The sequence below is a fragment of the Pithys albifrons genome, chromosome 3 (assembly GCF_047495875.1).
Source record: "Pithys albifrons albifrons isolate INPA30051 chromosome 3, PitAlb_v1, whole genome shotgun sequence".
NCBI classification, from domain to species: Eukaryota; Metazoa; Chordata; class Aves; order Passeriformes; family Thamnophilidae; genus Pithys; species Pithys albifrons.
Window position 1 is genome coordinate 10,600,059 of NC_092460.1, and position 23,154 is coordinate 10,623,212.

At 41.3% G+C, this 23,154-nt stretch overlaps 1 protein-coding gene across 5 annotated transcripts in view; it reads right to left on the reverse strand.

The window, feature by feature from the left end:
• SLC6A6 (solute carrier family 6 member 6) overlaps positions 1 to 23,154 on the reverse strand; it is a 57,349-nt gene that overhangs the window by 12,552 nt on the left and 21,643 nt on the right. For all 5 annotated transcript variants that reach the window (XM_071550456.1, XM_071550454.1, XM_071550452.1 and 2 more), the window contains 8 exons: positions 20,892 to 21,131; positions 20,188 to 20,322; positions 18,075 to 18,309; positions 12,071 to 12,203; positions 8,662 to 8,796; positions 6,648 to 6,751; positions 6,409 to 6,533; positions 1,648 to 1,760 (listed from right to left, as the gene is read on the reverse strand). In XM_071550456.1, the coding sequence (XP_071406557.1) occupies positions 1,648 to 1,760; positions 6,409 to 6,533; positions 6,648 to 6,751; positions 8,662 to 8,796; positions 12,071 to 12,203; positions 18,075 to 18,309; positions 20,188 to 20,322; positions 20,892 to 21,131 (1,220 nt within the window). The remainder of the gene's footprint in view (positions 1 to 1,647; positions 1,761 to 6,408; positions 6,534 to 6,647; positions 6,752 to 8,661; positions 8,797 to 12,070; positions 12,204 to 18,074; positions 18,310 to 20,187; positions 20,323 to 20,891; positions 21,132 to 23,154) is intronic.

Below are 23,154 nucleotides of genomic sequence, written 5' to 3' on the forward strand. Positions count from 1 at the left end.
CATGAGGTCTTCATGGAGGTATCCATCAAGGCTCCCTCTGTAAAATGATCTTCATTTTAAGTAGATACATCTTCTTATAACTAATAACTTACCACAGGGAGTCTATGAGACATAGACGATTTCAGAAAAAGCTGCCTTTTCCTACCCAGTACCTCTACTGCTCTTACAGTGCCCAAAAGTGGCCTGTAACAACTCTACCCTCTTCAACCAAGAGCTGAAGCTTTATTTTGGAAATAGACTGTCCAGCAAACAGATTTTGTCCTGTATCAGATTTTGTTGCCTCCTGTCTTGTTCCTTTGACTTTTGTAAAACTGGTTTTCTTTTTTAATGCAACCCTTTCCTTTGGACTGATTTGATCTGAAATTGCTCTGGCATTCCAGAAACCTGCTTGACTGCACTCCAAAAAACCAGAGGGGTGGAGAAGAGAAATTAAGCGCTCCAATTACTTTTAATCACTCTACGCAGTGAGGAGCTTTTTAACATTACTAGACAGCTTCCAATTTGCATAAGCATAGGGTTGCTGAACCACAGCATTGGGTACTTTCACATTTACTTTGGAGCGATTGAAAGTTGCTCACTGGAGTTCAAAGATTAAGTCATAAAGAGCAATTTAGGGCAAATGAAATATAAAAAATGTAAGAGATTAAGTACACAACAATGGGGTAAAAATCCATTTACAGAGCTCTCCTCATGCAAGAGAGCATTTAGGCTACATAAACATTTCATCCTTACCATTTTTTTTTTAAATTTAATGACTTTCCATTTCAGTGCACTAAACTTTGAATTTTGAATCTGTAGTTACTGCATAATCCCTGGTCACCCATGTTTCCTTGTAAGTGGACTATCTTGAAATGATTTACAGGTGCCTTGGCAGTATTTAGTCCAACATTCCTACAAGCAACCACTAGGAAAAATAACCTAACTTTCTTGGACTGAGCATTTTGATTTTTTCATGTTCACTGATTAATAGCAGTGTGTGCTATAAAATTAGTACAGCTGCAATGTGTGACCTGTTTGGAGGTACTGAGTGCATGCTGGTGACGTGAAAGTCAGCAGGATCCCACACTGTTCAGCACCTCCAAGCCCAAGGCCACCAAAAAAGGATGCAGCTTCATCCACTGACTGCTCATAAAGACACTGTACAAAACATTTTGGGCTTTTTGTATCTCACGACAGCTTCACTTTTCTTTTTTTTGGAACTTGGCAACTATCAAAACATGTATTTCTAGTAGTTATTAATTCTGAAAGTGTTTAAATGATGGTGTATGCACACTACAGGTGATTGCAATGGCACAAAGTACTCTGTGGAACTGACTGCTACAGATTTTTATGTTTTAAAATGATTAGGCTTTTCTTCAAAGCAAGAAAATACTGCACTGCAACCAAAATAGTGGTATTTTGTGGCCAGACTGGGACTGAAATTTAGGTTAGGGAGTACTGGCCTGGTCTTGTGGATTTCACTAACTCCTTATGACAAGGAATAACTGAGCAATACCATATTATGAACTGACATTCAGATTCATCAAGTGCAGCTCCTCACTAAAAAGCAACCCAGATGAATTCCTCTTAATCCATGCCTTAACTCAGCTTTTCTCAGTGAGCAGTGACAATACAATAAGCCACACATCCCCTACCCATCATACTAACCTGGCTATCCAGTCCAAGCAACAGAAGCATAATAAAAAAAAGGATTGCCCAAAAGGTGGGCAGTGGCATCATGGACACAGCTTTTGGATAGGCAATGAAGGCCAGGCCTGGACCTAGAGAAAGAGAAAATAGGGAAGGGGAAAGGGAAGGGAAGAGAAATAGTAAGTATCAGCTCTTTGGTAAAAGTAGCCACCCTCAAATTCAGGAATGCCTGGTTCCGTTCAGATAAATCCAAACGCAGCTGGAAATACCAGAAGTGAAACAGTTTGGCTCTTTTATCTGAAATCGAAGCACGCATGACTACAGCAGAAACCACAGGCAAACCCCCGAGGCCATTGCTAACAGATCACCAGTTTTAACATCTGTCTCAAACATGCCAATAATGGAGGTGTCCTATACCTGCCCTGCACGGATACAGGACAGTACTGGGGGCCGGGGAGAGAAGGGGTGACCCAGGGGAATGGTAGAATCCCACTGCTAGCCCACATGGTCATGATGAAGATGATAGTGATGAAACTCTTTTGCATGCAGGGAAGGGGACTCTGCTCCAAACATTTCCAGGGATCTTCACTAATGCAACCACTGCCTCCCCTCTGTATGCAACCTCCAAACCCAGCATCGCTTTTCTAAAGAAGGGTTTGCACTCCAGGAGTTTGCTCCTTTGCTTCTGCAAATGCTCACTGCTGCACTGAGTGGTCAGGCTACTCTTAATTTTATTAACTGGGGCTCCTGAAAAGAATTCCTCCTGCTGTTGGGAACTGCTGGGGTGTAAAATTACTCCGTGTAAAATTGCTTCCCCATGCTGTCACATCATCTGCCCCTATCCAGCCAGTCTACTTGGACCTGCCATGGTGACACTGAGTATGAACACTAGCCCCAGCTGCAGGATGGATTCCAACAGACTAGGAGCACCAGTGGGGCTGGGGCTAAGTGCCCAGCTTTGCTGCTCTGGAAACCAAAGCCTTGTGTGTGAGGGCTTCTCTCTAGACTGGGTCTGGTCTGCGCCCTGGCCCAGATGGGATCTCACTCACACCCACACATGGAGCTCTTGCAGGCTCATCTCCAGAGGCACTCCCACCTGGAGCCAGGTTATGGGAGCTTTTGTGGAGAGAGCGCTCTCCACAAGTGGGAGACAGGAACACTGGCAGCCTGGCATTTACGGCAGGGGCTGAAGAAATTTTGTGAGGCTGACAAAAAATTCTGAGGGCAGATTTAAATTCAGATTAAAGCCAGGAATGCCTGGCTTGTCTGCTTGTGTACATTAAGGAGCCTTCAAAATTCTGGAAAATGCCAGTTATCAAGTGTACTCATGCAATTTTCAATGGAAATCGTTGTTTGGTTTTTTTTAAACTGCTGCAGTGCAGGGCCAAAAAAATCTTATCTGATCTGTATAAAAAAAATTCTCTAACACTGCTCTTCCTACCTCCCACTTTTCCTTTTCAACAAGAAAGATGGAAAAAGAAGCAAGAGAAAGAGGTTAAAAAAGATGGCTTTTTTTTCAAACTAAAGAAGATTTTAAGTTACTGAAAATATTTGAACAGAAATAAATACAAATTAGCCAACAATCAAACAACTAATTTTATTTAAAATGAAACACAACTAAGATTTTATACGACATAAAATACCAAAAAATTGGTGCATGTCTCAGATTTTGGGGGCTTTGCTTTTTTCCCCCCTTAATTCAGTGGATACAGTAGATTTTCCCTGAGGGAGAACTTCTACCAGATGGCATTTGCAGCTGATTTGTACAACTGATGAGACAGATGTAAAACTGCTCTCCTCAAAACTTGATGCAATTCTGTATGCTTTGGCCAGTGAAACTGTTCTTGCACTGTGATACCAACTAATATCAAGTGCCCTAAGCCTTGTGCTAGTTTTGATTTTCCTTTGAAACTAAGTGTTGAAATATAAAAAGTCCATGTGAAAGCAAATGTCCCTGGCAACTCCTCAACTGAAACATGAATAATCTAAAAATTGTATTTCATGTGAAACTCTGTTGTTTTGAAGGGTGTTTTGCAAAAGTGAAGCACTTGTGGCTGCTATTAAAAGTTGGTGAGGACTGCCATGATCCCAGCCCACACACTGGCCCTTTGCCATGGAGTGCTGTGGCACAGCTGGAGAGCTGCAGAGGCAGAGACCAGGGAGGCATTAGGAAACCCAAGGCACTATAGTCAGACCTGTTTAATCTGAATTATTTACAAATGGATTTTTTAAAAAAAAAACCAGCAAATCTTTTGCTGGTGTAACACTCCTACAAGTTGCATGGGTGGTCAAGTATTTCTTCCGGCCAAACAAAGGCTGAACAGATTACACAGGATCACTATGGTTTTGTTGACCCTCCACTGCTTTCCATTCTCTCTTTAAAGTAATTTCTGAAAAAAGTAAAAAGCTATTTATTAAAATCTCTGCTTTCACTGAGAGGCCAAAGGAGTCTAAGTTAACATCTGTGTAAACCTGCTAAAGCCAATAAAGGCCAGAAGTGACCAGTGCTTTCATCAGGAGCCAGCCCTGGCTGACAAGTGTGTCCCACGCACATGGCACCAAGGCTGAACTTGGCACTGACAAAAAATGTGGCCATGAGACTCTGCTGTCAGCAAATTTGTTGATGTTCCTGTCCCTTGCAGGAGGGCGAACAAGGAAACAAATTGTGCCCTGGATAAGGCAGGAGGGATTTAACTCCCTGGGGGGAGAAGAAGGTCTCAGCCCTGTGGACAACATCCTCTACCAAGAGCTACAGCCAAGTGGCAACTGCCCAGGGGAGCAGTTCTGATCTTGCATCACAAGTAACCAAAAGGAGGCAAGGCCAGAAAAGAGAAGCTCAAGTGCCTGCTGAAAGCCTCTGTGCTAAGAAGCAGTATTGAGGTAGCAGCAGCAACAAGAGTTTCCCCCACAGCCCCATGCAGGTCCTGGAACACTCAGCCCAGGGGGACTCAGTGTCTTCGGTAGCTTTGCACTTATCTCTCTGAGAAAGGCAGCAAGGAAAAACATGGGAAGTGGTTCAGATAGTTTTGGATAATTTTGGTAGTGTTTACTACCATATAAAAATGTCCCTTAGGATTTAGCCAAAGGCCAGCAGTGATGATGGGCAACTCACTGCAATGTCTGGCCATTAGTGACTAGGGCTGGATTTAAAGAAAGACAACAATATATGCAAGAAATCAAAAGTCACGTTAGGAAGCTAATCAGTTCCTTTGCTGCTAAAAAAATCCCTCCTTTAAAAGAATGGTTTTTGAGCTGTTGAAAAAAGGCTATGTTAACACTAACTCTGTTAATTCATTTGTGTTTAAACATTATTTAGCAATACAGTGTTACTATAGAATTGTTTAATTCTAAAAATGTCAAGTGATAGGAATACAGCTGCCAGTATCAGAGATTTAATAATAAAAATTAGAATAAATATTGACCAGATAATAAGCTAATGTGCAAATACTTAAAAATACTACTCTTGGAACTGATCCACCAACATAAAAATTGAAAAATGGGGCTATTTATGATTCATTCAATAGGATTATTCCCTTGCTTCCTGTTTCCAAACAAAGCAATCAATCTCCAATAAAAATAAGCATTATGGCCAAGACTGTTAACTAATTACACTTGCAAGAGGTCTGCCAATTGCAGCCACCCAAGAATCCAGCGGTGCCATCAATGTCATTAGTTTTTCATTAGCATTTCTGAAGTGAGATATTTTTCTTAGAGATTTAACTCCCAGAGCCATGTGATCAAGAGGATATATCAACTTTTCCATTTTAATAACATGTTTGCAAAGGAAAGCTTTCCAATACTATGTAAGTGAATTAAAAGTGCTTACAAAAAAAAAAAAGGAGAAAGAAATGTCAAAAGTGCACTCAGGTGACATTATTACTACTTGAATCTCATTAGCTTTAAGCCTCATGGCTGTCAAGGCCTGATTCATTATTTTTCCATGGTAATTCCCATCTAATCTGCCTGTTCTACAAGAAAACACATGATTACACCTGTCCTCATGAACAAGAAATGCACAGAGGAAAAAATGTCATCTGTTTTGTTTGAGATACAGTCACATGCTATGAGGATTTAGTCGTCTTCATCTGCATGTGCGTAGCTGAATGTTAAAGGGAAGAACACTTTTGAAATAAGGGAGGAACCTAAGTGTGCATCCAGTTTCAAAATAGACTTCTCACAGTTCTGTCAACCTCACCCTAAAGCTACAGAGGACAAATGCGGGATTGCAAAAGCTGAAGTTCCTGTGGTTGAAATGGTCCACAACCCCCTGGAGATGGAGTTCTCCAACTTCTCTTGCTTTTCAGTGAGATTTGGGAATACATATCTGTATGACCCTTCAAAAGGCCAAGGTACTAATCCTACTCTAGTGCTGCAAGCAAGCAAAACTAAGCTACGAAAAATATATAAACACTGGCAATTTGCATTGGAATGAAAATAAAGGTAGTCTGAAAAGAAGGATGGAATAAATTCTTAAGCCAATGACATTCTGAACTCTAGATAATGGTGTAGTTATCTTAGCTCTTATCTCAACTCACATGGGTTAGCACACTAGGAAATGTGTTCGTTGCCCTGTTAATCAAGACAGAGTGAACAGTACAACCCGGCTAACCCTCACTGCTCTAGATGGAAGCCCAGATCAACAAGGTGCTTATTTTTTCTGGAGATTATGGGAAATCTTTTTCTATTTTATTGCTTAGATGTTAGCTGATTGAGTCTGCAGAACTTTGCTCACACGCTAGGCGGCAGTGCCCACCACCACTGCCACCAACACCATCGTACCTGACTCTGCCACATCAGCAATGTTCACCCCTTGCTCTTGTGCCATGAAGCCCAGGACGGAAAAAATTGCGAAGCCAGACACAAAACTGGTACCACTGTTCAGGCATCCCAGCAGCAAACAGTCCCTAAGTCACACATATGTCATGGAGCAAGTTAATTAAAAAAAAAATTAACCCATTGTCCCTACTTTATTTACATCATTTAGCTAAAACACTAAACCCCCTTAGATGGAAACTTGCCTATAGCAGTTGTATTTGTATTTGTTGTAGCTCCCCAGGGAAGTCATTGCTCCTAAGCAGATTGCATATGAGAAGAAGATTTGTGTCCCTGCATCTATCCAGACCTAAAGGGAAAGATGGAAATACTGTTATTACCAGCATCACTGCACTGCAATGCTCAATACAAACACATAGTTCAAACTAAGCAATATCAACAAAATAATTGCTTCCATTGAAGGTGAAAGCTAAAGGATCAGGGAGACAGGGAAAGACAACATCAAATTTGCAAATTTGGCTTTCACAGGCAAAAGAAAATTGTTAGCATCAGAACCCAAAAGAATACAATCTCTACAACAGTTAATGTTTCCCCTCCCCAGAGATGCTCAGTATTTCTAGTTTCTTAGTCATTCCTTTCATTAGATCCTTCCTGTTGGCGCAATAATAAACATGTTTCAGTGCAATAGGAAATGCAGAAGTATTTATAACATTGCTCATTTCTGTTGTAACTCATTTCAGATAGGAGTCAGCTGACAGATTCCTTAAATTGAGGATGGGAAAAGCTTGAGAAACAGGTTTGTATATTTGGTTTGTTTATTTTTCTAGCCTTCTGGTTGTTTTTGTACCTGTTCAAATGCAAGATAAAAAGCCAGAGGGGTGGGGAGAAAACAAGCAAAACACAATGCACTTTATAAGATACGTATCTGAACTTGGTCTCGTGATTCTTTGTCCCGATTACATTTAAAAAATACATATACAGAATGAAATAACTGCAAACTATGAACGTTTTGGCTAGTAAATACATAGAAAGCTATCAAAATGTATCCTCTGAATCTCAACTGTTCTCTTCTTTCTGCTAATGCAGGTCTGCTAACACCAGTAGAAACCACCAAGAAGTCTGAGTAAGTGAGAATGAAGACCGAGGACCATTACCTCCTCCCTCCCACCGCTGCTTTCCAACACCTTGCTGACCAGTGTCTCTTTGGAGTGATGCTTTTGCTAGATCGTGGGAGAGGGCCTATCAGCTCACATGAATATCTTCTACAAGATCAGCTGACACTCTGGATAGGTGTAACAGTAGATCACAAAAGTGACAGAGTCCCATAAAGAAAGATTAATTCATAAAAAATTATGTCTCCTGCGAAAAGGGTGTCTTGGAAAAGAGGGCAAGACTAGAAAATGCAGCAAATTTTCACAATGTTTCTTTCAATTACACTTTTTCCACTTCAAGTATTTAGCTATAATTTTTTTTTAGTTTGTTGTGTTTTATCAGTTACTCAATAGAAATAAATAAAATTCCTATCACTGTGACCAACACTTTGTTATTTTCAAAGATCCCTTGGTTTTGGGTGTTTTTTGCAGGGGGAGGGTTTCGCTGCTTTTAATTTCTCATGGGAACACTGTTGGCTGAAATGATGCTGGTCTGCTCAAGTGTCCCATACTTGCACTCTGTGAGGACAGATAAGAACTTCTATCTACACAGGAAGAGTAAGTCTGGCTCCCACTAGGCAAGGGGTAAGCAAATGGTAGTTCCTGTGCCTCTGAAAGCATTTTTTCTACCTTTCTATAGGTTTCCATTCTTTCGTGATTCCATTCACCTCTCCCCCAATCTCCTCCTTGAGCAGTAGGAGCTGAGTGACATTGGTACTCACAGTTGTGGCGTGTTGTTCCATCTGTGAAGCTCCTTTGAAACTAAAGACTATCCTCAATAAAAAAATGCATCTCCCTTACCTTACCAACAAGAAAGCTGAGATTGTATAACGGGACAGAGTCTACAGCCTCAGAGTCCTTTGACACAAAAAAAATACACACGCACACACACGCACATACATACACATGGAAAGATGCATTAACACATTTAACAGTGACCTTCTCAAGCAGATCTCTGGAAAATATAACCCAGCATTAGTGTTCATGCTATATTTGGACCTCTAAAGACCACAGAAAAAAAATCTGTTGCAATTACATCACCACCATCACCCTCCACCATCACCCTCTGGATAGGAAATCATCCCACTCCCTGCTCCTGCTTCTGTACCTGTGGGTCAGCTAACCGTGAGATATCAGGGTAAAGATAAAACTTGATGCCTTCTGCAGCTCCAGGCAGGGTCACACCACGGATAAGTAGAACAAGGAGCATGATGAAAGGGAACGTGGCAGTGATGTACACTACCTGGAAAACAAACAAAAAAAAGTATGTTTAGTCTGTGGCAGCCAAAGTTGTTCTTCTAGAACCAAGAGCGATCCAATGATGAAAATTCAAAGCCCCCTTGTACCTAAAAAGGACCCAACCTGAATTTCTACATGTACTTGTAATGTTCTTCACCACCTTACTGCCTTAGGCCTAAAGGCAATGCATTAATCCCTAGAGGCCGCTGGTCACGATTTCATACAACTCATGACTTTTGTCCAAATTCTGCCTTTGCCCTGTTTGTCGTCCCTCACATGACAACTGTACCTCTGCCAGGGAAGTGGTTTCCTCACTGAGAGTGCCTGAAACATTACCTCATTCTTTATTGGAACTTTAAAACTTACAAACTGCAAACTGTTTCGCAAGCTCTTTTGCTACCTCTGACCTTGCTGTGCAACCCCACTACTGCTCCTGCAGGCAACTCCACCAGAGACTTCATTCAGAGATTAAGATAATTTAGTTCATGATCCTGTGTCTCCCTTCCTATCACCTTGAACACAGGAGGCCCTTCAAGTTGGCATCAGACTCAACAGTGTAATTTCCAGTCCCAGAACTTCATCTTGCCCTCGCTGTCTATTCAGCAACATCATTATTGAAAACTAAGGCTCTATTCATCCAGTTTGAGAATATGTCTTCATTATCTTTAACCTCTATTCCCAATCTCTTTGAATAACAGCCTGCTTCTTCTCTTCTTGTTATCTCCTCATTCATTTGATGAAAGAGCCCTCTGCTTTCATCTCCAGCACGAGGGTTAATTGAGCTTGCATTTGGGCAGTTCTATCTTTAGACCCACACTTTTTGACCTCTAACATTTTGCTTTCTTTGCTCATCACTGCTTTCTCTTTTTTATATAACCACTCTGTTACAGTCAAGAATCACTACTGTCCAAGAAAGGGCATTTTTCTTGGAGTCAAGATGATTCCCCCAGGTAATTACAGTTTTCTGGCATGAGTTAGAATGTATTTTTGTTTTTCAGAATTTGCTTAACTACTGCAAAGCTCCCAGGATGCTCCATTTTTTCTTCTTAACTGTGTCCTCTGAGAATAACAAGGAGAACTCAAAGCCTGCATTGCCATAATAATTCACAGAGCTGGACTGATTTCATAGAATGAAAGGAAATCTTTTCATACATGTCCTTTTTAATTCTCTTTGACTTTGCTGTATATTTTCCATGACAAATAATAAGTATTACACATCAGCTTGGTTTCACCAAAACCAGAAGAAAAAAAAGGGAATTTCTGCACCTTCTAATTTTTCTAACATAAACCAGGTCTATGAAAAGTCAAAGTTTTCTTTCAAAAATATATGCCTTGACAAATTTGCAGGAACCAAGTAAACAACACTCACAGAGAGGCCTCTGCCCTGCAGGTAGAGATTCTCTTGCAGTGCTGCAGGGTTTTTTGAGATCATGCACATTATCCAAAGAATGAGCACAACTATTATTTTTCAACATGACTTCACGTTTATTTGTCCAATGCTCCACTACAAGATTGAAAAACTACATCTTTTTTTCCCCCCACTGCTCTCCAAAGAGCCATTAACACACTGGAAAGCAGGGAAGTGCTATAAACAACCATCTACTAAAGTAAACTAGACTTCTCAAATAAATTCAAGTCCTCCATTAGAGTTTACAGTTTACTTTTGTTTGACCTCAAAGTTAATGGAGTCAGCCAGAGACTTTCCAGTGGTTTTGTTGGGCTTTGGCTCCACACCCGCACGAGCTCTGACGACGAGGAGAGTGGGGAGTAAATTCCTACCAACCTTCTTGTTTTAGAAATGAGACCATTGTGCAGGATTTCCAGAGAACACAGATTTTTAGATAACTGATTCTAACAGACCTTTTTGCAACCTGTTATCCTCATAGCAACTCAAATCATGTACCATAGGCACCTTGGGACGTCTCTCTGTGCTACCATAACCTTTACTGAGCAGACACAAGGCCAAAAGTGCTAAAGAAATGTATGCTTTCACTTGGCTGATGTGGGACACTGAGTGCATTCACCTTCACTATGAAACTGCACAATCACCTCATGGGATCACATCCATCAGAGGGAAGAGAGAAGCAAACATTTTTGTCAATGTGTTCTTTGGGTCAAAGGTGGCAGGAATCCATGGTTTTAATGAGGCTCCAGGATAAAAATCATAGAAAGCAAGACAGAAACTACAGTCAAGCCATTAGTTTAATTAACAGCGGAACAGATGAGATCTGGTTTCCTACAGAGTTTTGTCTCCTGGTTGATTTTACAGTATGGAACAAGCTAAAATTCTTAAATGATGCTCCTTCTGAAGTTGAGGTACTTGCAATTTATCCTTCTGACTTCTCTAGGGACTGATAAAAGATGAATTCACACTGTTGCCTTTTTCTTAGTAAGGGCACTAATGGGGTCAACTCCCTTCCACCTAGCTGAGAAGAAACATGGAGAAACTCAGTATCTTGAGATCACTGTCCCTCTCTCAGACTTACCTGAACACTGCCTCAAGCAACAGGTTTGAAAGCTAAGAATCACACAAATGCAATGGCTTCAAAATCCTTTTCTCATGAAAATAGGTATAAAAACACCATGAATGCAAGGAGCAATGATATCATGCTTCATGCTAAGTGACTGGCCAAGACTTGCAGCAGTTTGCTTCTTGCACTGGAGTAGGATGAGTTTCAGGAATGATGTAACTGTTATCCTTTAAGGAAAACATGGTTCTTAAGAGCATGTGATGGGACTAAACCCACACGTTATCCAGGGTCTCTGTGATGGTGTTTCTAAACCAGTACCTAAGTTTAGTCTTCTGTGTTTTCTGTAAGTGAGTGGCATTTCAAAAATGCTGTGCATCCACCAGTTTCCACTGACATAAAACATCCCTACCGCAGCTATGTTAACATCTCTTGTGCTGCACTGAGAATGAGTTTGACTGGTGTGAGAACACAGATAGGCAGTGCAGAGCACCACCCATCACAAGCCTAAGACCTTCCACGCTCATGACATGCATCAGTGGGACACTTGTCCTCTGAGAGGCAAAGTGGTACTCAAACCATGCTCATATCTGCCTCTTGATGCCATTCCAGTAATGGCTACTTGACTCAGAGGCATTTTGGGCACTAGCAATGACTTTCAAAAGTCAGTTGAATCTGAATCCCTCTCTTATTCAGTGTGAAAATATATATTTTTCAAGGAAGTAGTGAGTATCTTCAAGAACAGCATTACTCAGTATTCCTAACATCTGCTAACTGCAATGATTATAGAAAGGGTAAAAGAGCACTTACTTTGCCAGTGGATTTGACTCCTTTCCAAATGCAGAAGAAACATATCACCCAGACAAGGAGGAGACACAGTGCTAGATCCCACTTGATAATACCAATATCTTCAATTCCTGAGGACAAGCTCAGTACATTGCGCCTGAAAGGAAACAAAACAAGAGACAGATGCAGGAGCTCAGCTGATGCAGACTCTGGTTGTGATGGCTGAGAGCAAAAGATGGTGTGTAGGGCAGCTGATGCACAGGCAGATCTCTGCCCTTGGAGTGCTGCGTGCCAAGTCAGCATGGCTTATGTGAGCAAAGCTGTACTTTGCAATCACACATCTCCCCTACGCCTGTGGAACTCTTTTGTTCAATATATTGCACAGCATTTTAAAATTTAAGCTCTTTTTAGCAGGCTTTGACCACCTCAATATGAGATAAGAGAGTATTTGCTCCCTTGATGATCCAAGACCACCTCACCCCAGTGTCACAACAAAGCCCAGCTCTGAAGCTGCCCAGCAGCATCATACACCATGTCTCCATCATGGACACTTGCAGCTGGCCTGTATCCATGTGTTTTTCCTCCTTTTCTGTTCATTAGCAAGACTGCCACAAGGAGGAAAGAAAGAAGCAGTGCAAGGAACTGTCATGCCATGAAGCTTCTCAGGGTGAAGGCTGAAGCCATTATCCATTCTTCCCTTCCACTGCCCACACCCCCACCCCGCCAACTAACAGTGCCCAAGTGTTGCCACCTGCCCTCAGCACCCCCAACACCAGGGTCTTGTTTAGCCAGCACCAAATATTTGGAAAACTTTGTTTTAACAGTTAGATTAATAAATAAAAAGAAATTCCTGATCTGTGTCTTAAGGCAACAACATCGGACCATGGGGAATATTTTGTAAGGCTTCTCTCTTTTGGAAATTGCCATGGCTTATCATTAAATACTGATTTAAAACTGCTTTTTAAAAAATTTCATGCAACATTCACTTGTCCTCACACATTGGACAGACCTTGTTGTACTAACATTTACTTCATCTGTCAACAATGTAAGAAAGAACAAACTGTTTCTTCCTGTTTGTTGAGCTAAAATTCTTCTGCAAATGAACCTACTAAACTCTGAAGAGTTTCTGCAAGGTGTTTTTCAGCCAAGTAAAAGTTTGACCTCAATTACAGTAGAAATGGTTTGCCCCAAGACTACAGAAGTAAACTAGCTACCTAAGAAATTGTTAATTAAATTTTATTTTTAGACAGCTCTAAAAGTCAGGCACTTTCCTTCACCACAGACATGGAGAGCAGAGCCCAGGACAGTCTGGGTGCTGCACCAGAGTCAGGCCCATGTGTGTGGAGTGCACAGCTTTGCATGTGGATTCAGTACAAGACAAATCACTGTGGTTTGGTTTGCCCTCGAATGATTTTTTTTTCTTTTGCTAATACCATGGAAATAATAGCAAATGAAGTCACGAATGGAAAATTTGCAATTAGTTTTTGGAAAAACCTCGAATCGACCAATTTAATAGGACTCAAACCCTCACCCATCTGTTTTTGCGTCTCTGTTTGCCAAACTCCCTTGGATTACCTGTGAGTGTTCTCACACCAAATGCATTATTCCCTCTGAACGTGTGTGTATTTTGTTATGGAAAAGGACTAATGGCAGACAGGGTAAGTCTGTCCTAATCAGCACAGCTATTCAACAGTTATGAGAAACCCCTTGGTAATGAATATTTGGCATAAAGTTGTAGTCCAGCTTCACCTGAGACTAAAGAAACAAAGGAAAAACCCGCTGTGCATATACAAAAGAAGAAAATACATTTATAAGATGAAAAAGTTCAGCTGCAACCTTCTGTGGCTTTTTAAAAAAATAAATGGCAACTTTCCAATCGAAGTGGCAGTTCACATTAAAAAGGCAGCCTATAGAGCTGGTTCTTGGGAAACCATGAATAATTAACTGCAAATGCCTTTTGGAACTGGGAACTCTAGTAATGCATTCAGCTAAGACTTTGCTTTTTATTAGGGAATTAAAAGCAAGTGGTCATTCTCTCCTAGAGTTTGCTTCAGCAATTCTTTCAAGATTTTCTGGAAGGCACCCCAAGGGGTTACTGACAGCCAGATATCTTACTTCTGTATAGTGAGGCAGTAAGCACACTAAGTGATGTACTGGCTTTCTCTGTCCAGGGTAATCCTATATCAAAAAGACCAACTATCTCAACGAATCTGTTCAGAATTAGCAGGGGAGCCTCAGCATTTAAAATTGTTTCATGAGTTCTAACCCAACGTGTTTTTGCAGAAGAAGCACTCAACCTTGTTTTGTGATACCCTGTAAATTCAAGCGCAGGAAGGAGCACGAGCTGGGCTGTGCTGGTACCTCTTCAGTTTTGTTATATAACCCGCTGCTGCTGTGATTCAGCCCAGCCCACTCAACTACCTTCACACCATTTATGCACAGAGTTGTTACTCATTCTAATTTATAGTCTTGATGCTGTCATTAACTGTCACTCATATATAATCAACTAGGCAACAGGCTGGGGCTGAGTTTGTTGTAAACATGACAAGGGTTCTTGACCCTTGTTCATACACTAATATGTTCTAGTGGTGTGCAATATGGACATGTAATAGGAGCCGTAACTGGCCCTAGAACATAAACAAAAATAAAATGAAGAGAGTTATGCAATCCTTGAAGGATATTCCAGCTCATTAATCAAGTGAATGCAGACAAGACCTTTCCAACCAGGAAAGGTGAAGCACCATTTCGGACAAGAATAATTAACACTGAAGTGTTTGTAGAGTAGATTGATAAAAGGAGAATATGAAATAATTTTTTAAACTCTCAAGTTTGCCCCCAAAGGCAGGGACAGCTGCTCTAGATTTTGTTTCGTTTTCTTGTGTTGTTCCTCTTAGGATTAGATGCCATTAGCATGTGATGGTCTTTCTTGGGATTTGGACAAATAAAGTCTGCTGATTACCAAATATTTATAAACACTTGGCCAGCACCAGACAATCAGAGGCTTTGTTCAGCCATAATTACCCCATTACACTTATCCCGTATGTATTAATATGTGTGTAAGACTTTAAGGTTCTGAACTTTAAAATAAAACCTTCAGAAATAAGACCTGAAGCATGTGACACCAAGAGGTAAGTCTCCTAATATAAAGCCTGATTTGCTTAACCCCCTTTTATTGCTGCTCAAGCAAGCATGTGATTTGCACAGAACATTAATTCAAATGAACTGAAATGTCAGGCTGTACTATACGTCCAGCCAGGCTGAGAAGTTCAATGTGAAGGGGCTAATGCATCAATGTGGTCAATTATATGTGGGCAGCACCAGTTTTACAAAGCAATACTGATGAGAACACTCTATATATGTCCCACAAGAAAAATAGCATTGGGTTTCAGAAACCAAATACTCACAAACCCCTGAATTAAACTGGAATCAATTTTGCCAAGAAGCAGATGGATATCTTCAGTTACAGACTAATTATTTACCTCTCATTTCAAAGTGGGTGGCTGGCTGTAGCCAGCATTGTCTATGATGGCAAGGCACCTGAAAGCTCTTAAAAGTATTTTTAATTTCAGAACTATAGAATAGTAGCATGGCAGGGGAAAAAAATGGGGATATTAAATGCTTGCACCATGTAAAAGCTATGCTACTTCAATTACAACAGTGCTGCGTGATCTCTGCCCTTACTTTAAGACACCAATAGTTATTTATGCAGGGAGAACAGCTATTTTTAATACTTCTCAAAGTGCCATGACTTCTGAAGGCAGCTCACTCTATCAAAGGCAGTTTTGTCCATGATGAAACAGTGAGTTATGGGCAGTATGTCTGCACTAGTAGGATTATGGAGCCAAACTCCTCCCTAGTGTGGCTCCAGGGAAGAGTTCAACTCACAATGTTTGAAACTTATTTAAGGACCCATGTTAAAGTGGCAGCAAAGTGCAAGGAGACCACTAATCACTGAGCAACCTTTGCTCCAACTATGCTACAGACACAGTGAGAGCACGATGGAGAAAAAGAAAGTGCTGTGAGGATCAAGGATTTGTTGTTCAGACTCAGGCACCTCCAGCCTGATTACATCAGGCTGTGTGTACAGGAGGGTTTTGTTCAGCTTGCAGGGGAGTTTTCTAACAAGAAACTTTCTCTTAAAGGAAAGTTAATTAAAAGCTCCACCTCTAACATGCTCCCATGTGGGGACATAGTTTCCCCAATCCATGGGCAGGCCACCCTTCCATAACACCCTTCATCACATACCTGCTGTGTTGTGACCCACAGAGAGCTCTGGTGTTCCCTGACATGCTGGACCCCCACTCTTTCTTTTACAATCCCTTTCCCCACTCCCAGCCCTGCTTCTTTCTGCTATGGTATCTTCAGTCTTCTAAAGTGAACATGCTGCCTGGGGCCCCAGGCAGACAACTCGACCCACAAATCTCTGCACTCCATGAAAAGAAGCTTTCAGAGTAGCAGGACAATCCTACAGCCACATCAGGAGGCTGCCAAGCTCACGGATGGCCCAAGTACAAGAGAACCTCTCAGCAAAATTACTGCACAAAACTGACAGTGAACACAGTCTTTGGGAAGTCCTGGGGGAGCAACTATTTCAGGGGCAACGCTGTGGACCTCTGCTTCCTCTAGAAGTCTTGAGGAGAACTTAGAACACCCTAGGAAGCCAGCCAGTCATTTGGATTCAAGGTGTTCAGTCCCAAAGACATTGTGGTAGAGTCCAATAGAGTGCGAGTAGCTTCTCTTCTACTGTAACTTGCCTCTAAGTTTCCCTAAAAGACCCAAAGGTGCCATTCAACAAATGTTTTTCAACTTCCTCCATATTTACAAGGCAGGAAGCCACCTGGGAAACTGGTTGTCCCTTAACATGGAAACACAATCCTCAGGATAACGATGACTGCTCTCACAGCCTGCACTCCATCCCTCACACCAGCCACCAGCTCCTTTTCACAAACTGCTGATCCAAGATCCAGTCTGCCCTTTGTATTTTGGCTCTTGTGTTACAAATTTTAGCACAGTTCATAAGACTATTTTTTTCTAAACCTATTGCATGCCAAATATCTTCAGCATGAACACCATCCCTGCTGTGGCTTCGGCTGATGCTTATTTTTAAAAATAGAGAAGTAGGTACAAGTTGATGAGGGACAAAACCGGACTTTAAACACACTGAAAAAGCCAAGCAGGGCCAGAAACTAACGCGACTCTTAAGTGACTATCAGAGCAAGCCAAAACAAAATTATTCCTCATCTATCTGTAGATCCTTTGGATTTAAGTTTCCCTATAGGTGTCTTCCTCTGCTACATTTTGACACTTATGTAAACACACAGAGATTTGAGGTCATACCTGTTAAGAGACCACATTATACAATACGATTTAAAACTTGAAATATAAGAGAGAAATGAGAGTCAGAAGCTTAGGACTGATGAAATTCAGCCATCTGGCAAACCAGTCTCCTCAGAGAGTGCAGAGAAAAATGTTGTAAGGAAGATAACATGAGAAACCTGCAGTACAGGACAAACAATGTTCACCACCTCTGTCAGATTTATTACTGAGGTCAAAGCTTTGCATTATTATCAGACTGAAAAGAGATGTGCTATAGCTTCACAGAGTGTACTGTAAATGCTAGCAGCTGGGGAGAGGCAATGACAAAGTTGATGATTTGTGACTGTATCCATAGTAAATTCTGCTATCAGGGCATCTGTGGTGACTTGTTTCTCTTCTCCTGCTGCACTCAAGAGGATCTCAGCCAAGAAGGACACAAGTTTTCTTTCAACCCAGAAGCTGCAGTGAGCTTTTAGGGCTCCCTGTACATTCTAGTATGAAGACAGTTATACATCTAACACCTTCCTTCACCACTCCCAGACTTACCAGTCTGTCTCAAAATAGGTGAGAACCAGTACCGAACACTGGTCAAACAACTGACATCCAGACCAATTTTCTTTTCCTATCTAACATTCCCCATTGGGCTTCCATAAAATCTCAGGCCTGAGTTCTGGCATGCCACCAGAGACTCCACAAAGAGGGGGGTACTTACTCCCAAAACTCTGTGACAGGAGAGGTGAAGTTAGTGGCATTCAGTGATATCCAAAGTGTTTTGTTCTTCCTGAGAGTGTCTTCCACACAGGTAGGTGTGTTCCACTTCTGGTGGCAGTGGGCCCATGGCAGCACGCTCTGGAACGACTGGAACAGGTAGTAGAGTCCCCAGGCCAGGATCACAATGTAGTACACGTTCAGAAGGGACACAATCACTATGGAAGCATAACCAATTCCTGGCAAGGAGGGGAGAGAAAAGAAAAACATGAAGATGTGACAGCTGCTTCTTCCTAGGGCACCTTGTGATCTCGTGGAGCTGGTGCTATTCCCACTGCGTCATGGACTTGTGTCCTGCACTACTATACTGCTAATGGAAACTCAGCTCATCTCAACCACACACAAGCACTGACCTATCACCATCTCTGCCACTCAGGGTTGAGTTTCTGGCTATGGCTTACTGACACTGAGGGGAGATCTGAAGGATGTCTACCCAACTCAAAACAAACCCAGCTGTTTCAAGTTCTAGTAGAAGAAATTCAAGGCATCATGCTTTGCTCATTTGGGAGTTACACTATCTCACTTAGGTACCTATGTGGGCAACCTTATTCTCATCACCCTGTCCCCCAAGCCAGCTTCCTTGGCAGCAGCTCAGCTGGGCAGCCCCTGCATCTCTCAGTTAATAGTCTATGTGCAAAAAACCCCCCAAAACAAAGACAATTCTTGAATGAGTTAAAAAGGAAAATTTTGAAGGAATCAATGGAAAAGCTGTTGTTTCTGCCGCAACTTCACTTGTGCAAAGGAAACACGGTACTTGTGGCTCTTATGGTTAACTGGATCAATCTCTAGTTACAAAGTTTGCCATTTATGAACAACAGGCAAAAAAAAAAATCCTCTAAAAACTCAGCACGATCTCTTAAAAGAACCTATGAGGATCCCTTTTACATCACTCTGACAGCTATTCCAGCACTTGTGATACCTGTCTCATACTTTCAGTTTAAAACCCTGTTGTAGCAGGAGTCTTTACCACCACAGATTATTTTTATGTCAGGTGGAAACAAGCCGAGCAAGTGCTATTTATTCTATACATTTGCATTTCCTTCAAGATATACAGCTAGTCACATTAGCTACACTTTCTCTTTATGGATGCCTGTGAGATTGCTATTTAAATAAGGAACATTCCCTCCTCCTCAAAAAAAAAAGGGCTTCATAAAAGCGGGAGGAAGAGAAGAAAGAAAATGAAGCTAAACCAGGACAATTACATCAGCTTCAGCAGCATTCTGAGTACTAGGTGGGAGTGTGAGCCTCAGGGAAAGCCCCCACTTCTGCCTGGGGTGACATAAGGGGAGAGAGATGCCTGGAACAGCATCAGTGGCAGAGCTGAGACACACCAGTGCCCACTCTTTCCAAATGGGATTTGAACAGTGCCATATGTTTAGTGTAGTTACACCAAATGATTCTGCTTGTGCTGTCCGGCTGCAAAGGACAAACTACACATAAGACAGGCATCACTGATCACTTTCCTAACCTGTCTTTCTGTCTTTCAGTTTTCATTCCAGTTTATTTCCAGAGCAGCCTCTGTATTGCTCCTGTGAACAGTGAGTCAGGCAGAGGCCCTTTGATAACGACACACCTATTTGCCAGGACTGCTCAGTTATGACCAAAGTCCTGTTCCTGAATCCTACCAAAATTGCTGTCCAGGTTTTGACTGTATCAGTAGCAGAGGGATCATGCCAATAATAAGATTTCACATGGTAGAGGGATTTTGACTTCCAAACCAAAATAACATTTCAAATGGTTTCATTAATGTCATCTAGTCTTCCAAGACAACACTTTCTCTGATACCTGTAAACAAAATGTGCAATTGCCTTTAAAAGGCATAATACGCAATTTCTTCCTTGCTTATCAGCAGTTCTGTCAGTTAACAAGATGATAACATCAAAATCAATACCTCAGTTTGTCCTTCAGACTCTCTGACTTCTACCTTTCCAGGAAACAATATCATACCCTCAATTAGTGGAGCAAACAGCTGAATTAATGGTTATGATGGGAGTGGTGTAGTTACATATGGTTTAAAGAGGTTCTTTAAGTAGTAAAGCACAACAAAAGGTACTAACCAGTGAAAATAGGGCAGATCTTTTCCCAGCATGTAATTCCACCTTCAGAGGTATACTGTCCTAGCACCACCTCCAGGAAAAACACAGGAAGACCTCCCCCAAATAGGAAAATGAAATAAGGTATAAGAAATGCACCTGTTGAGAAAATACAGTTATACAAAATTGAGATGAAGTGAACTTAAATAAGATCATCTAAAAGGTATTAACAGGCACATATAAACAAAGAAACACACTTAATATTTTAATATCATTATATGATAATCTTATTCTGGGGTAATTTTATTCATTTTCTCTGCAAAAAGAATTGGTATGTGTTGGAAAGGGCATTTTCTTACCTCTTTAGAATGAAAATCTGCAATAACAATGGTAGATTGTTAGGCATCAAACTGTTTCACATGGCTCAGAATGCTCTTATCCCCTGGTCTGAAATCCTACTGGTCTATATTAAAAGCCTACCTTTTGGTTAAAACTCAGACTCATTTGTAGCAGAAAAGGTTCAGTAATGTAACATTTTAAACTGCTGTAGTTTTTCCCTAATGAGGTTTTCATAAAAACTATTAGTTAATAAAACAATCTCTCCTGAAGGGTGAGAGGAAGGCAGAAAACAGATGTATGAATATTCTTATTAAATACTGGATGAAGGCACTGAAAAAAGTAAGGATAAGGCAAACAGATTGATTCCTGAGAATGAAATAAATACTCACCTCCGCCATTTTTGTAGCAGAGATACGGAAACCGCCAGACATTGCCTAAACCAATAAATCCACCCGCCACGGACAGCAGAAAGTCAATCTTGCTCGCCCACTTCTCCCGCTGGGGCGGCTTTCCCTCTGCCTCATCCTCAGGCCGTGTCCCTGGGCTCTTGCCGGGGGAAGGTTTGAGGATGTCCTTGTGGAAATCTTTCAAGCACTGAAGCTTTTCCTTTGTTGCCATATTTCTGCTTTCTACATGGAAAAAAAAAAAAAAGAGGGGGGTTCATTAAAGTCTTTTTCAGTAGAGCTCTGTAACACTGCAAGAACTGTTTAGACAACCTCATTCCATTAAAAAACAGTGCTGTTTATCAAGCTGAGGTAGGAAAATATATCTGATGCCTTCACTGACCAGGAGAGACAAACCACCCTTGTACTCTGGGGTCATATCTTTGCTGCCAATGCAGTGCAGGTGACAGCAGAGCTTTGACACCACTCGCTGCTCACCTGCTGCAGCAGAGAAAAGGTGTCCCCCAACTGCCCACTCTGTCAGCATCAGCACAGAGTCACTGACCAAGTGTCTCACGCTGTTTCCATGTCCAAAATAAGGTACAAATCACTTTACCTGATTCCTTCTCAAACATTTATGTGAAATACAGCAGAATAGTAAATTCCACCTTTCCAGATAAAACCCATTCTTCTATTTCTCAATAACCTAAGTGTTCCTGTATCATTTATTGCCTGCCATTTCCATTCCCTGAAGTATTATAAAGCTTTCAGAAAACTATACATTCACAAAAACTGGAATGGAAAGTCATTTGTTCTAATCATCCTGCAGGAACTGAAGGAATCTTTTCAGTTTTTTCCATTTTCATAACTGCACTGTTTTCCCTTGACATCAATAAAGGGACAAAAATAAACCTTTACATTCAATTATTGTGTTACACACACCTATGCAACCGAACAGTTTGCTGAGATGACGGCTCCTTAGTTAACTAAAAAGTCAGTGGCATGAGTCATACCAAATTACAGCTGGATTTATAGTTTATACATGTAATTTATGACCAAAAATCATAGATTGCATAAAAATAGTAAGAGTTATTCTACCAAATGCCCTTTTACACATGATTTTCTAATGAAAACAGTTTAGGAATAACTTGTTAACTCAGATCTCAGGCATATGAGGCCAATTCATTACCCACGTAACTCAAGTGACTTTAGCGAGATCTGACCAGTTATTTTTTCAGTGTTTTATACTAAAATTTTCAACAGAACCAGGCAAACCAGCAAGTTTATTCCAGACCACAACCATTCCCTGCTTGTACATGCCATTACGAGTGCAAAGTCACAAAAAAATCAGGGTACAGATTATTCTGTTTGATAGCTCCAAGCCTCCCTCGTACCTGTGTACTGGTTTTGGTCTCTAACTTGATTTAGCTTGTGGCAGTGACCCAAAGCTTGAGGTGGTATTAGCTCTGCAGGAAGTTTTTAATCTGAACATGATTTTGAGATAGATACGCATCACTGTACCCATAAATCTTTCGATCTATGATGGAAAGTTTCAGAAGGCTAACACTGTCACAACCCACAGCAGCTCGATACTTGCCCCACTGGCATATTGGTGGCCTTTGCAAAACAGGCACTGTGACAGCAAGTTGCCTATCAGACCATGATCTAAAAAGGGACTTTAATCTCCACAATGTTAATCATTATGACTTTCCACTGGTTTTTAAACAAGGCCGCTGGTGACTGCAGAGGTGACACAGCATTGCAATACCTCGTGGTCAACAGCAGAGAGAGCTCATAGGAGGAGAAAGTGAATCACAGGGTGATGGATTGACACCGATTGCAGGGGAATGAGGGCAGGACACATATTACTCTAAAATATCTCCTATTAGTCATTGCTAAGAGACACATTATGAGATAAAGTAGTGGAGTAACTGAATTAAAATGGTAGGGCCAGCTCTATAAAAGCCTTTAGGCATTTACTTGCTTTTGAGTCTTAATTCACAACAGCTAACTTGAGTTGCAGTATCATGAATGGAGACTAAGGAAGGTGCCTCCAACAGGGATTCACAGCAGTCTTAACCTCCCTCAGACATCTACATCTCACTCCAAGCCCCAAAGAGGCACCATCCTGCATAATCCCCTGGAGTCATCTCTTGAAGGAGATGGAAAAAAAAAGTGGATGCAACTGCTTGATTTCAAAGAGGTACCTACGAGGCGGCTGATGTCTTGCTCTCCTGCAACAGCTACCAAGCAAGGAGAAAGTCTGATT